The 13,352-nt window shown below is 48.8% G+C and overlaps 1 protein-coding gene across 2 annotated transcripts in view; it reads right to left on the bottom strand.

Annotated features, from left to right (window-relative positions):
* Positions 1 to 13,352, bottom strand: part of TTC39A (tetratricopeptide repeat domain 39A) — a 40,375-nt gene that overhangs the window by 17,828 nt on the left and 9,195 nt on the right. For both annotated transcript variants that reach the window (XM_049774762.1, XM_049774763.1), the window contains exons 3-6: positions 4,716 to 4,847; positions 4,011 to 4,087; positions 2,921 to 2,988; positions 771 to 835 (exon numbers count right to left, since the gene is read on the bottom strand). In XM_049774762.1, coding sequence (XP_049630719.1) covers positions 771 to 835; positions 2,921 to 2,988; positions 4,011 to 4,087; positions 4,716 to 4,847 — 342 coding nt within the window. The remainder of the gene's footprint in view (positions 1 to 770; positions 836 to 2,920; positions 2,989 to 4,010; positions 4,088 to 4,715; positions 4,848 to 13,352) is intronic.

Genomic DNA, 13,352 nt, shown 5'->3' with positions numbered 1-13,352 from the left:
AGAGAAGAAGAAGAAAGAAGAAGAAGAAAGAAGAAGAAGAAGAAGAAAGGAGGAGGAGGAGGAAGAAGAAGAAAAGAAGAAAGAAGAAGAAAAGAAAAGAAAAGGAGGAGGAAGAAGGAGAAGTAGAAGAAAGAAGTAAAGAGAAGAAGAGAAGAAAGAAGGAAAGAAGGAAAAAGAGGAGAAGAAGAGAAGAAGAAGAAGGAAGAAGAAGAAGAAGAAGAAGAAGAAGAAGAGAAGAAGAAGAAGAAGAAGAAGAAGAAGAAGAAGGAGGAGGAGAGAGGAGGAGGAGGAGGAGGAGGAGGAAGAAGAGGAAGAGGAGGAGGAGGAAGAAGAGGAGGAAAATGAGCTTTAGTGCCAAATGTGGGAGGAAGTCTGAGGGTGCAGAGCTTTAGGGCTACAGATAAGTCCTGTGGTGCCACATTCAGCCTTAAACAGAGTTCAGAGCTGATGGAGAAATGTGGCCCAGCAGGATTGTCAGGGACAATTGTACAGGTAACAGGGAGTGACTCTGCTCAGAACTGAACAGAAGTGCTGCTGCTGCTCTCAGAGTAACTGTTCTGAGTCTTGCCCCCACAATACCCCACACTAAGCTGTTTGCCCACTTCCTGCATCTTCTCTCCTCTACCCAGCAGCCAGAATCAGGTGACACCAGTGCAGAAACCTGCCCAAGGTCATGTGGCCCTCCAGGCTTTCTGCCTCCAGCCCTCCAGCCCCCACAATGCCACCTGAGGATTACTGTGTCCCGGTACTTGCCCTGCCATCCCACTCACTTGTAGGTCTGGTAGCTGTTACGGACTTTGATGCCGCCCTTGATGAAGCTCACCATGTTCTCATCCTATGGGGGAAGAGAATGACCATTGGAGGTAGGATTTTGGACTGACATGCAAGGCTTAGGTCCTGCCTGCCTGGCTTGGGAGGGGCCTATGCGAGCAGCGTGAGCCAGGGAAACCAAGCTCCTTCTGCTCCTGGGTCTTGAGGTCTTACTTTTCAACTAACACTTGCAAAAGGTTCCAGGTGTGGCCACACACACATACTTTGTGCACAGAGAAAGACATGGAAGAGGCCCTCTAGCCATGAACCTATTTCTCCAGTGTCTGAGAAGAGCTGAGGGGGGGGGGGGAGGGCACTTGCCTTGCATACAGCTAACCCCTTGCACCCCTTATGGTCTGCAGAGCCCCATCAGGAATGATCCTGAGCACCAGCAGATTTGGACAAAACCAATTTTTTTTTTTTTTGGTTTTTGGGCCACACCTGGCAATGCTCAGGGGTTACTCCTGGCTGTCTGCTCAGAAATAGCTCCTGGCAGGCACAGGGGACCATATGGGACACCGGGATTCGAACCAACCACCTTAGGTCCTGGATCGGCTGATTGCAAGGCAAACGCCGCTGTGCTATCTCCAGGCAAAACCAATTTTTATTTTTGTTTTTGGGCCATATCCAATGGCCCTCAGGGGTTATTCCAGGCTCTGCACTCAGAAATCACTTCTGACAGGCTCACATAGGATGCCGAGAGAGAACCCAGGTCTGTCCCAGGTTGGCCTCATGCAAGGCAAATGCCCTACCACTGTGTTATCACTCCGGCCCAAAAACCAATTTTTTTTTTTGCTTTTTATTTTTTTTTTGACCACAGCCAGTGACGCTCAGGGTTTAATCCTGGTTCATCACTCAGAAATTGCTCCTGGCTCGGGGGACCATATGGGATGCCAGGGGATCAAATCATGGTCCGTCTTGAAGGGTCAGCTGCATGCAAGGCAAATGCCCTACTGCTACATCATTGCTCCGGCCCCACCAAAAACCAATCTTTTAAAAAATATGTTAAAGGGGGCCCGGAGAGATAGCACAGCAGCGTTTGCCTTGCAAGCAGCCGATCCAGGACCAAAGGTGGTTGGTTCGAATCCTGGTATCCCATATGGTCCCCCGTGCCTGCCAGGAGCTATTTCTGAGCAGATAGCCAGGAGTAACCCCTGAACACCGCCGGGTGTGGCCCAAAAAAAAAAAAATATATATATATATATATATATATATATGTTAAAGGGCTGGAGAGAGAGCATAGCAGTAGGGCATTTGCCTTTCACAGAGCCTATCTAGGATGGACAGTGGTTCGAATCCTGGCATCCCAAATGGTCCCCATGCCTTCCAGGAGTGATTTCTGAGCATAGAGCCAGGAGTAATCTCTGAGTACCACCGGGTGTGGCCCAAAACCAAAAAAAAAAAAAAATTTTTTTAAGAGCCCGGAGTGAGGAGGCGCGGGCGGGTGGCGCTAAAGGTAAGGTGCCTGCCTTGCCTCGCGCTACGCCTCGGACGGACCGCGGTTCGATACCCCGGCGTCCCATATGGTCCCCCAAGCCAGGAGCGACTTCTGAGCGCATAGCCAGGAGTAACCCCTGAGCGTCACCGGGTGTGGCCCAAAAACCAAAAAAAAAAAAAAAAAAAAGAGCCTGAGTGATAGCACAGCAATAGGGCATTTGCCTTGCAAGTAGCCAACACTGAACAGACTCTGGTTCTATTCCTGGCAATCCATATGGTCCCCTAAACCTGCCAGGAGTGACTTCTGAGTGCAGAGCCAGGAATAATACCCTTGGAAGGAGCCGGAGATATAGCATAGCAGTAGGGCATTTGCCTTGCATGCGACCAACTTAGAAAGGTCAATTCCCAGCATCCCAGATAGTCCCCTAGCCTGCCAAGGGGGATTTTTTTTTCTTTGGTTTTGGGGCAATTTGAAAACATTGAGAATGATTGGGGGATTATTCGGCCCCAGTGGTGGGTTAGATGGGAGTAAGGAGGACCCACGGGAACTCACCAGAACTGTGGTCTGAGTACAGGTTCCTCCCCAGAGGCAACACCTGTTGGGGGACTGAAGAAGTGACAGAGGCTGGGCCCCTCCTTGGGTGAGATGGGCCTGGTGTTCTGGGGCACCTACCTGCAGGAAGGTCAGGGCTGCTCTCTGCAGCAAGCACTCTGCATAGCAGACCTCAGCATGAATTTCTTCTGTAGGAGAAAAACCAAAAACTGCAGCCTCCAGGACTCAGGCCTGGAGACTTGGGTGAAAATCTCCCAGTCTCTACTTCCCAAAAAGCAAAGGGAGCGGAGCCAACACTGCCCTTCCCCTCTGCCCACAGCTCAGCTGGTTTCTACCCTCGTCCTTACCTATCTATTCCCCCCACTGGCCCAGCATCACAAATATCAGCCCAAGATCTGGTTCTCTTGTACACCGAGTGCCATATACTAGCACAGGTGCCAAGTCAAGCAAGGAGGGTCTGGGCTAAGGATGAATAAAGGGGAGCTGTTCCCTGAGAACCCCAAGGGCAGGGGATGAATGACAGGGGAAAAATTGGCTTGCATAATCGGGGAGACTTCTAGAAGGCAGGCCAGTGGACCTGAATCACAGAGACTAGAAGAGCCCAGCCTGAGGCCTAGGAATGAAGCATTTGGATTTTGGGGACTGCTGAGCCACAGGTATTGGAATTTGGGTTGGAAAGGGAATAGGGGTCAGGGAAAGGTGAGGCACAAAGAGTCAGTAGTAAAGGGCCTTCACTGCTGGTGGTGGTGGTGGTGTGTGTGGGGGTAACAGATATGCCTTGTGGGTACAGGGAATTATGGAGGGATGAGGGGGAGAGGGCCAGGCCATCTGCATAGTCCCTTGCTGCAACCTCAACTGGATGAGTGTCGGCCTGGTGCTAAAGGGACCCACAATATACCAGGCAGGTTCAGAAACATGACCTTGATGGCCTTTCAGGACTGCTGATCACAATCACCCTGAACTGAGACATCTAAGCCCCTGACATATCCCATACTGAGCTCACCCGGGGTCCCAAGACAAAGCACTGGACCTGTCAACCTTTTCTCTGCTGACTGACTTCTAGGTTGTTCCAGGTTAGTCTGAAGTCCATGTACCACCTCTCTGCCCCCACCAGCCTGAGAGTGACTCCCTGGAGGCTCAGGTCTGACTATCTGTGGCCCAGCATCCATGCCCTTCTGCCCCATCAAGGCCTGACACATGGAAGACACACCTTCCGTAAACTGGTCGATGGTGGGGCGGTGCACCAGGTTGCTAAAGGAATCTGAGACCGAAGACTTCTTCCGGTGCCTGAAGAGAAAAACAGTCTCATTTGATGAGGGTGGGTGAAGGGCCCAAATGGGCTGGGCACAGCATCTGTCCTTCTCATAAGACCCTCACACCACACTCCAGACGGCTCCCACACTTACAAGGCTTTCTCACGCCCTCTGCTGGCAGCTCCAGCATCACCCTCCTCCTCCAGGAAGTCCTTCCTGCTGCTCTGGCTGACCCAAACAGACATGCTTCCCTGCCTCCTTCACAGCCCAGGATGTCAGGTCTCTGGGTTTATTTTCCCAGGGAGGCAGGGGGTGTCTTGTGGAATGCTCAGGGACTTGAAACTTGTTCTTGCGGTTAACAGTAGCACACCACATCTGACCTGTGTCATCCTCCTTCAGCATCTTCAGCCCCATTTTATACATGTGGGAAGTTGCGTCCAGAGGGTGACATGTCTGAGGTCAGAGTTTGGAAGTGACCAGAAGTCATACAGGGACTCTGGCTCAGAAAACAAGGCTTGTGGTGTCTGTGGGACAGGGTCAGCTCAGCCCCTGGGGATATATTGCCTCAGTCCAATGAGCTACTCTAAGGGTAGATTCTTGGCAGACAGGCCGGGGAATCTCATACCCCCTAATCTTCCATCCCTGCCCATAGCAGTCCTTACCTTTGACACAGCAACTGTGCCTCCTTCATCATGTTGCCAGCCAGCAGGATGTCCTGAGGGTCAAAGGTCATCATGGCCTTCATCTCTAGGATGGTGGCATAGGTCAGCGAGTGGTACATGCTCTCCTTGGTTCTGCCAGCGAGAAGGGACAGAAGAACACCAACTTCTAGACCAGGGTCCTCCAACTACAGTTGGCAGTCTACATGCAAGGACACTTATCTGGTCCACCAGACTTATTTTTGCCTCTGATGCCTGACCTGCCTGACTTGTCCTGGGCCCACAACAGTGTGCATGTACTCCCTGACTCCCCTCCTCTCTGTCTCTCAACTTCTCCTCCCAGTCTAAGGCAGGGGTCCTCAAACTATGGCCTACCAAAAGAAGGCCCACTGTTCCCATTGAAAATACTGGTGGGGCTGGAGAGATAGCATGGAGGTAGTGCATTTGCCTCATAATGCAGAAGATCGGTGGTTCGAATCCCAGTGTCCCATATGGTCCCCTAACCTGCCAGGAGTGATTTCTAAGCATAGAGCCAGGAGAAACCCCTGAGCACTACCGGGTGTGGCCCAAAAACCAAAAAAAAAAAAAAGAAAAAAAAGAAAAGTAAAGAAAAGAAAAGGAAAGAAAAGAAAAGAAAAGAAAAGAAAAGAAAAGAAAAGAAAAGAAAAGAAAAGAAAAAAAAGAAAGAAAAGAAAAAAAAAAATACTGGTAAGTTTGTGACACAGTGATAGCACAGTGGTAGCATGTTTGCCTTGCATGCTGCCTACCCCAAAAGGAAAACTGGTAAGTTTGTTTATTTAACTTTACTTTTTATTCATTTTAAATGTTATATTTGTTCCTCTTTTAGGTTTTTTTTTTTTTACTTCAAAATAAGTTATGTGCAGTATGTGGAAATGTGTTTATTTTCTTTTAATCTACAGTCCAGTCCTCCAATGGTCTGAGGAAGAGTGAATTGGTCCCCTGTTTAAAAAGTTTGAGGACCCCTGTTCTAGAAGACCCTGAGAAACAGCTGGTCTCTTGTCCACTACCCCCAATCCTGTGTAAGGGGAAACTGAGTTCCTCTCAGTCCTCTTCAGAAAGCTTTCTCGGCTGTCAGAAGGACAAAGAATGAGTCCTGCACCCACCCTGAGGCCACTTGTTCTGTATCTGCTCATCTGTCCTGGGATCCCTCCACAATTCCTGCCCCTCCCAGCCTGTCTCTTCCTGGTGACCTGACACTGGCCTCACCTGCCACCTCATCCCTCTTGGTTCTGCTCACTCAGCCCCTGCCTCTTCCCAAGGTCCCTTCTTCCTATGATCCAAGATAGCACCTGGGACCCCATGAACCCCACACCATCCCCTCAAGAAAGCCCCACATTTCCCATCTACAGGCCCTTGTCCATGCCTCCACAAAGCCCCACTTTCCCTGGCTCATCTGCCAAGGCCCCATAAATGCCACAAAGTCCCCGAGGAACCAGGACTTCCTCTTCAGGGAGCTGTCAACAGCAGGCTGGGCCACACCTTCCTTGTAGGACATGCTCTGCAGGGACATTGGCGTCCTTTGTCCGAGTCTACTCCTTACCAGCTTCAGGCCTTGGGCTCCTCATGAGACCCTCACAGCAACAGGGACACAGAACAGGTTCTTCCCCTCATTGGGGCAGTCAGTGCATTCAAGCCTTGGAACCGCACCTATGGCCCGCCCTTCCCTGAATTGGCACCAGGAGGAGCAGTTTCCTCCTTCTTACACATCCTCCCACATACATTATTCATTAAATGCTTGAGCCAGGCTTTTGCTGGGAAAATGTCAGGAGAAAGGCAGGAAAATGGACCCGGTTACACTAAAATAAGACCTCCCTGTCAATTAAATGGCTCTTTCACCTTTGAGGGCCCCCTTTGGTGAAACTAGCTCTGGGGTCAAAGGTCTATGAAAGAAGTCAATGGAATGTTCATCCCTCACCAGTTCTAGATGCCACCTGGACACCTCCCAGGTCCTGGCTGCGATTGTTTGATCTGAGGGCAGTGGCTTCTGGGGACGCGGTTGCCGCCTGCAGCAGTGACTGACTCAGCCTCCCAAATCCCGAGAACAACACAGGTTGCCCAAACAGAACCGTCTGAACCTGGCAATCTCACAGCCCTACTCAGCCTCAGGAAAATGGCTACAGTCCTTGCTCTCAGGGGTGGCTGGCTTACGGAGGACACCCAGCTGGGATTAGTATCATAAATGCGAATTTGTCCATCTTCTCCAAGGTCAAGGGAAAGCTTCTTTTGTGTGTGTGTGTGGTTTTTGGGTCACATCCGGCAGTGCTCAGGGGTTATTCCTGGCTCCATGCTCAGAAATTGCTCCTGGCAGGTATGGGGGACCATATGGGACGCCGGGATTCGTACCGATGACCTCCTGCATGAAAGGCAAATGCCTTACCTCCATGCTATCTCTCTGGCCCCGAGGGAAAGCTTCTTCTAGGACCCAGAGGGTCTCATGCTGATATGGCCAGCCAGAAGCAAGGGACAGATACAGAATGATCACTGAGTAGGACTTTCAGCTACATAGCAAGGCAGCAGCACAGGGCCAAAGACCATGTAGTGAGAGAACCAATCTGTACAACTGAGTCAGGAGTAGGGGGTGGTATTGAGGAGTGTTAGGGTCCTAGGGAAAGGAAAGGAATGTGGTCGTGGGATATGTGCATGAGAAACTATTATCCATAGCACTGGAGGGGCCAGAGTGATGGCATAGTAGTAGGGCATTTGCCTTGCACGTGCTAACCTAGGATGGACTGCAATCCCCAGGCATCCCATATGATCCCCCAAGCCAGGAATGATTTCTGAATGCATAGCTAGGAGTAACCCCTGAGAGTCACCGGGTGTGGCCCAAAGGGCAAAAACAAACAAACAAACAAAAAACAAACAAACAAATCAATAGCACTGAAAACCACAACATTCCAGTTAAAAAAACACCACCTCCTACCCAGACCTACATGGATTCAAATGATCTCCTCTTCTTGTTTCTCCCCCCGCCCCCCCACCGTGCTCAGTCCCAGCCTCTTCCCTCTCCCTGCCATCCGGGGCCTCAGCCACACCCAGCAGCACCACCTGACCCCCTCTGTGCTGGCTCAATGCCACCCGGGCAGTTGGCAACCAAAGTGGATTTTCTAGTCTGTGGTCCAAGACCCTGACCCGCACATGTGGGAATCCTATCACCTCTGGAAACCATTCAACTGGGGTCTGGCCTGGGAATTAGGGTGTGAAGATAGGACAAGGCCCAGACTTCAGGGTCCCTGAATTTCATTTCTAGCCCACAAAACTCTCATTTGCATAGAGCATTCAGACCCAAGAGACTGGCCTGAGCCAAGCCAGTGCCCCTTGAACTCCCTCCTGGACTGCTGGGGAGGGCCTGGCAGAGTGGCAGAAGTACAGGGTGGAGCTGGGCACTCCTGGTCACCTCAGGTTAGCTGAGCCAACAAGCCTGCAACCTTTTCCCTGCCCCAGTGGCCTAGGCTCAGAAGCTTGTCAACTATTTATCAGCTTTCCTTGCCTTTTGTCTAGGCCCACTGCTCCTTTCTGGAATCCTCTTCCTCCTGCTTTTCTTCCCAAGGATCGCTGGGAGAAATGGCTCTACTGTTCTTACCCACAAAAGGAACTACCCACTTCCATCTGGGGGGGCAGAGGGAGGATCCTCTCTCTACCACCCATCACATCTGTCTCAGTACCTCAGATTCATGGGAGCTTTATCTACCCCAGGTCTTTGCATAGGCTTGTGCCTCTGCCTGGAAATGCCCTCTCTATCTGGCTGGCTCCTCAACCAGCATTTTTTTTTTTTAGCATAAATGCAACTTCCTGCAGGAAGCCCTCAAGGCTAGCTTCATAGTCTGTGATCTGTGCAGTTATAAAGTTTCACTGGGCCTTAAGGCCTTGAAAGGCTCCATGGTTGAATTGTAATTGTCACCACCTTTAAGTTCTTAACAATTTTTAATCAAAGGACCCCACAGTTTCACTTTGTAATAAGCTCCGGAAACTGTGACCAGTCTTAAAGCTTTCCTGGGCAGGTCCTCCATGGCTTGAGTGGGGGAATAAATCTCCTCCCCATATTGTTTATTTCACTGTTTGCCTATGGAACCCAGAGAACAGCCAGTCATCTTTCTCAGTCCTGTAGCCCCAGTATGATGCTGAGCATACAAGGACCCAGAGAGAAGTACCCACTACACTGTCCCCCAGGATGAAGCAGCCTCTGGAAACTTTGAGAATGCACACCCCACCCTCCCAACTACCTCTCATCTGCCTGCCTGCCCTCCTTGCTCAACATACGCATCCTCCCACCCCCAGCCTGTTTTCTCTTCTTCTCTCATATCAGCCACTCTTTGGTCAAAATATTCATTGCTGAGTCTTCCAACTTCCTGTTGCTCTAGTAGGAATCCCTGGTGCAGCTGTGGTCAGAAGCAGACAAAGGAGACCCCTATTGAGTGCACCAGACCCAACCTTGCCAGGGCCCTCACTGCTCATAAGCTTCCTCCTCTTCTCATTGACCCCCAACACCAGCTGGCCTCTCCCTCTCAGCAGGGACTTAGCTCTTCCCACAGGAATCTCAGGCTCTCTCCGGAAGAGAGAAGTACCTCCTGCACTCCATATACCCCTCTCACCTACAGTGTCTCTCCTGCCCATGTAAGGTCAACTTCACCTACTTAGGGCAGAGGTGGACCACTTTTCTAATCAGGAAAAATGAATATTGAACTTGCCAAGTTCCAGACAGTGTTGTGGAACAGACACAGTCTTTGACAACTGTCATTCCAAGAAATGACAAAGGTGACACTAGTACCATTAGGAGTGATTGGGGGGGGGGGGAATTCCCTAAGGACAAATAGAATAAGAAGCCACAGATGGGCTGGGGTGGTAAAGGAGACACTATACTAGGAGAAAAAAAGTAGTGGATCCCAATAATGTTAAAGAAAATGGAAAAAATGTTTTCTCTTAACACCCTAGTACAGTGGTTGGCAACCCTGCGGCTCTCGAGCCACATGTGGCTTTTACACTTTAATTTGGCTCTTCTGTGTGCCCGGCGGTCGCTCTCCAGGAGTCAGACCTGCTCCTAAGCCTCTGTCTGTGCACACTGTGTGGCTCTCAAAATAAATTTCAATCGTGGTTTTGGCGAGATTTGGCTCAGTTGAAAAAAAAAGGTTGCCGACCACTGCCCTAGTAGAAACACAACAAATCTGAAGTGAAAGTAGCTGAGAAACTAAGTTCAAAAAACAAAATTCAAAACACAGAATACTTAACTAGCAACAAACAGCTATGACATCATTATTAGATATAACAATTTCCACAAAATTTCTTTTAGTCAAGGTTTTAGTAATAATAAACATTATAAAGTTGGGACTGGACTGGTAGCACAAGCGGTAGGGCATTTGCCTTGCAAAGGCTGACATAGGATGGACCCGGGTTTGATCCCCAGCATCCCATATGGTCCCCCAAGCCTGCCAGGAGCTATTTCTGAGTGCAGAGCCAGGAGTAATCCCTGAGCGCCACTGGTGTGATCCCCAAATCAACATTTTCTCTTTTTCCTTTCCTTTCCTTTCCCTTTCCTTTCCTTTCCTTTCCTTTCCTTTCCTTTCCTCCTTTCCTTTCCTTTCCTTCCTTTCCTTTCCTTTCCTTTCCTTTCCTTTCCTTTCCTTTCCTTCCTTTTTTCCTTTCCTTTCCTTTCCTTCCTTTCCTTTCCCTTCCTCCCTTCCTCCCTTCTTCTCTTTCTTTCTTTCTTCTTTCTTTTCTTTCTTTCTTTCCTTTCTTCTTTCTTTCTTCTTTTCCTTCTTTTCTTTCTTTCCTTTCTTTCTTTTTTCCTTTCTCTTCTTCTTTCTCTTTCTTTCTTTTCCTTTTTCTCTTTTTTTTTTTTTTTTGGTTTTTGGGTCACACCCGGCGGTGCTCAGGGGTTACTCCTGGCTGTCTGCTCAGAAATAGCTACTGGCAGGCACGGGGGACCATATGGGACACCGGGATTCGAACCAACCACCTTTGGTCCTGGATCGGCTGTTTGCAAGGCAAACGCCGCTGTGCTATCTCTCCGGGCCCTCCTTCCTTCCTTATTTCTCTCTCTTTCTCTCTTTCTCTCTTTCTCTCTTTCTCTCTTTCTCTCTTTCTCTCTTTCTCTCTTTCTTTCTTTCTTCTTTCTTTCTTCTTTTTCTCTCTTCTTTCTTTCTTTCTTCTTTCTTTCTTCCGTTCTTTTGTTCTTTCTTTCTCTCTCTCTCTTTCTCTCTTTCTTTCTTTCTTTCTTTCTTTCTTTCTTCTTTCTTTCTCCTCTTTCTTTTTCTTTCTTTCTTTTTTTTTCTTTCTTTCTTTCTTTTTCTTTCTTTCTTTCTTTCTTTTCTTTCTTTCTTTCTTTCTTTCTAGGCACACCTCACCTCACACTCAGGGTCACTCAGTGTCAGTGCCTGGGAGACCATGCAGTGTTGGAAACAACCCAGGCCTGTGTGGGCAAAGCCAAGGCCTCTGAGCATCTCTCCCACCCCACTTTTAAGCAAAAATAGTTTCTTTACACAGACCAATGCTTCTCAAAGAAGCTAGTGGGAATTTTTACTGCTCACTTTCCAGAAGCCGGACACATGGCAGTATCTGGAAACAACTTTTGGTTGGCATGAGGAGGGGTGGGACTGAGTGCTGCAGCGAGTGTGGCATCTGCTGTTTAAGGCGAAAGCTCTCAGACTCAAAAGGCAGGGAGGGAAAACCCAGTAGTCCCCACCCACATCTTCCTGGCATAAAAGCAGCCTTGGCTCCTCCACCACGCTCCAAAAGAAAATAATGGCCACAGATACTTCCTAGTCCTGGTTCATGGTCCTTGGTCCTTGATACTTCTGTGGCATTCTCAGAAAGGGCAGGGGAGGGGAGGGAGCAGATTCCCCTTTGAGCATGAACTGCAGCAGTCCATCACCACCCACTACACCCTCTCACAGAAACAGCCCAGATCCTTGACTTAACCTTATCAAACTAGCAAGCCACCAAATTTGTTTTAGATCTATAAATCTTGGACTGAGCAGCTGCATGAGGCCGTGCAACATCTCAATATTTTATAGTAATGCCAGCCTAGTAGCATCACAAGAAATCTGATGGGAAAGTTACATAAAAATCTACCAAGAGAGGAGGGGGGAGAAAAAAATCTACCAAGAGAGGGGCAAGAGAGACAGCATGGAGGTAAGGCATTTGCTTTGCATGCAGAAGGTCGGTGGTTCAAATCCCGGCATCCCATTTGGTCCCCCGAGCCTGCCAGGAGCGATTTCTGAGCACAGAGTCAGGAGTAACCCGAGTGCTGCCGGGTGTGACCCAAAAAAGAAAAAAATCTACCAAGAGAGGGGCCGGAGTGGTGGTGCTAGAGTTAAGGCATCTGTCTTGCAAGTGCTAGCCTAGGACGGACCGTGGTTTGATCCCCCAGCATCCCATATGGTCCTCCCAAGCCAGGAGCTATTTCTGAGCTCATAGTCAGGAGTAACCCCTGAGCATCAATGGGTATAGTTCAGAAACCAAAACCAAACAAACAAAAAATCTACCAAGAGGGGCTGGAGTGATAGCACAGTAGTAGGGCATTTGCCTGTGCATTGTCAACCCAGGACAGACCCGGGTTCGATTTCCAGCATCCCATAATGTCCCCGGGGGGGAATTTCAGATCTCAAGGCCAGAAGAAGGAAGGAAGGAAGGAAGGAAGGAAGGAAGGAAGGAAGGAAGGAAGGAAGGGAAGGAAGGGAGGGAGGGAGGAGGGAGGGAGGGAGGGAGGGAGGGAGGAGGGAGGAGAGGAGGGAGGGAGGGAGGGAGGAGGGAGGGAGGGAAAGAAAAAGAGATCTATCAAGCACAGTGAGTCTAAACAGTAACACAGAAGGCTCAACTAGCACCAACCACAGCCCAGTAACTCCTTAGACAATGACTTTAATAACACCATGGAAAGATACAGCAATTATTTTAAACTGACCCTTGTTAACCTAAGTTTTGATAACTTCACTTGCCTTTGTGTTGTAACAAACATTATGAAGTAAATTTGTGCTTGCATTGAGGCAGGCTATGGTAGCAGGTGGAAAATTGGGGACACTGGTGAAGTCAAGGTCGTACTGGGATTGGTGTTTGAACTTTTAATACCTGAAATGACTATTATGAACTTCATAAATCATGGTGTTATAATAAAATTCAGGGGGTAAAAAAAAATCAAGGTACAGCACTATTCAAAAGAATTAATGCAAGTGCCCAGGAACAAATGGGTGAAGAAATTATGATAGATCTACACAATGGAATACTATGCAGCTGTTAGGAACAATGAAGTCCTGAAATTTGCTTATAGATAGATGGGTATGGAGAGTATTATACTGAATGAAATGAGCCAAAGGGAGAGGAACAGATCCCACTTCTCTGTAGAAAAAATGTTTTTTTGGTTTTTGGATCACACTTGACAGCACTCAGGGGTTACTCCTGACTCTGTGCTTAGAAATCACTCCTGATCTTGGCTGGAGAGATAGCACAGCAATAAGGCATTTGTTTTGCATGCAGCTGATCCGAACAGACTGTGGTTCAAATCCCAGCATTCCATATGGTCCCCCGAACCTGGCAGGAGTGATTTCTGAGTGCAGAGCCAGGATTAACCCCTAAGTGCCGCCAGGTGTGACCCAAAAATCAAAAACCAAAAAAAAAAAAAAATCACTCTTG

The sequence above is a fragment of the Suncus etruscus genome, chromosome 6 (assembly GCF_024139225.1).
Source record: "Suncus etruscus isolate mSunEtr1 chromosome 6, mSunEtr1.pri.cur, whole genome shotgun sequence".
Classification (NCBI taxonomy): domain Eukaryota; kingdom Metazoa; phylum Chordata; class Mammalia; order Eulipotyphla; family Soricidae; genus Suncus; species Suncus etruscus.
This window is presented reverse-complemented; position numbering and strand designations above follow the sequence as displayed.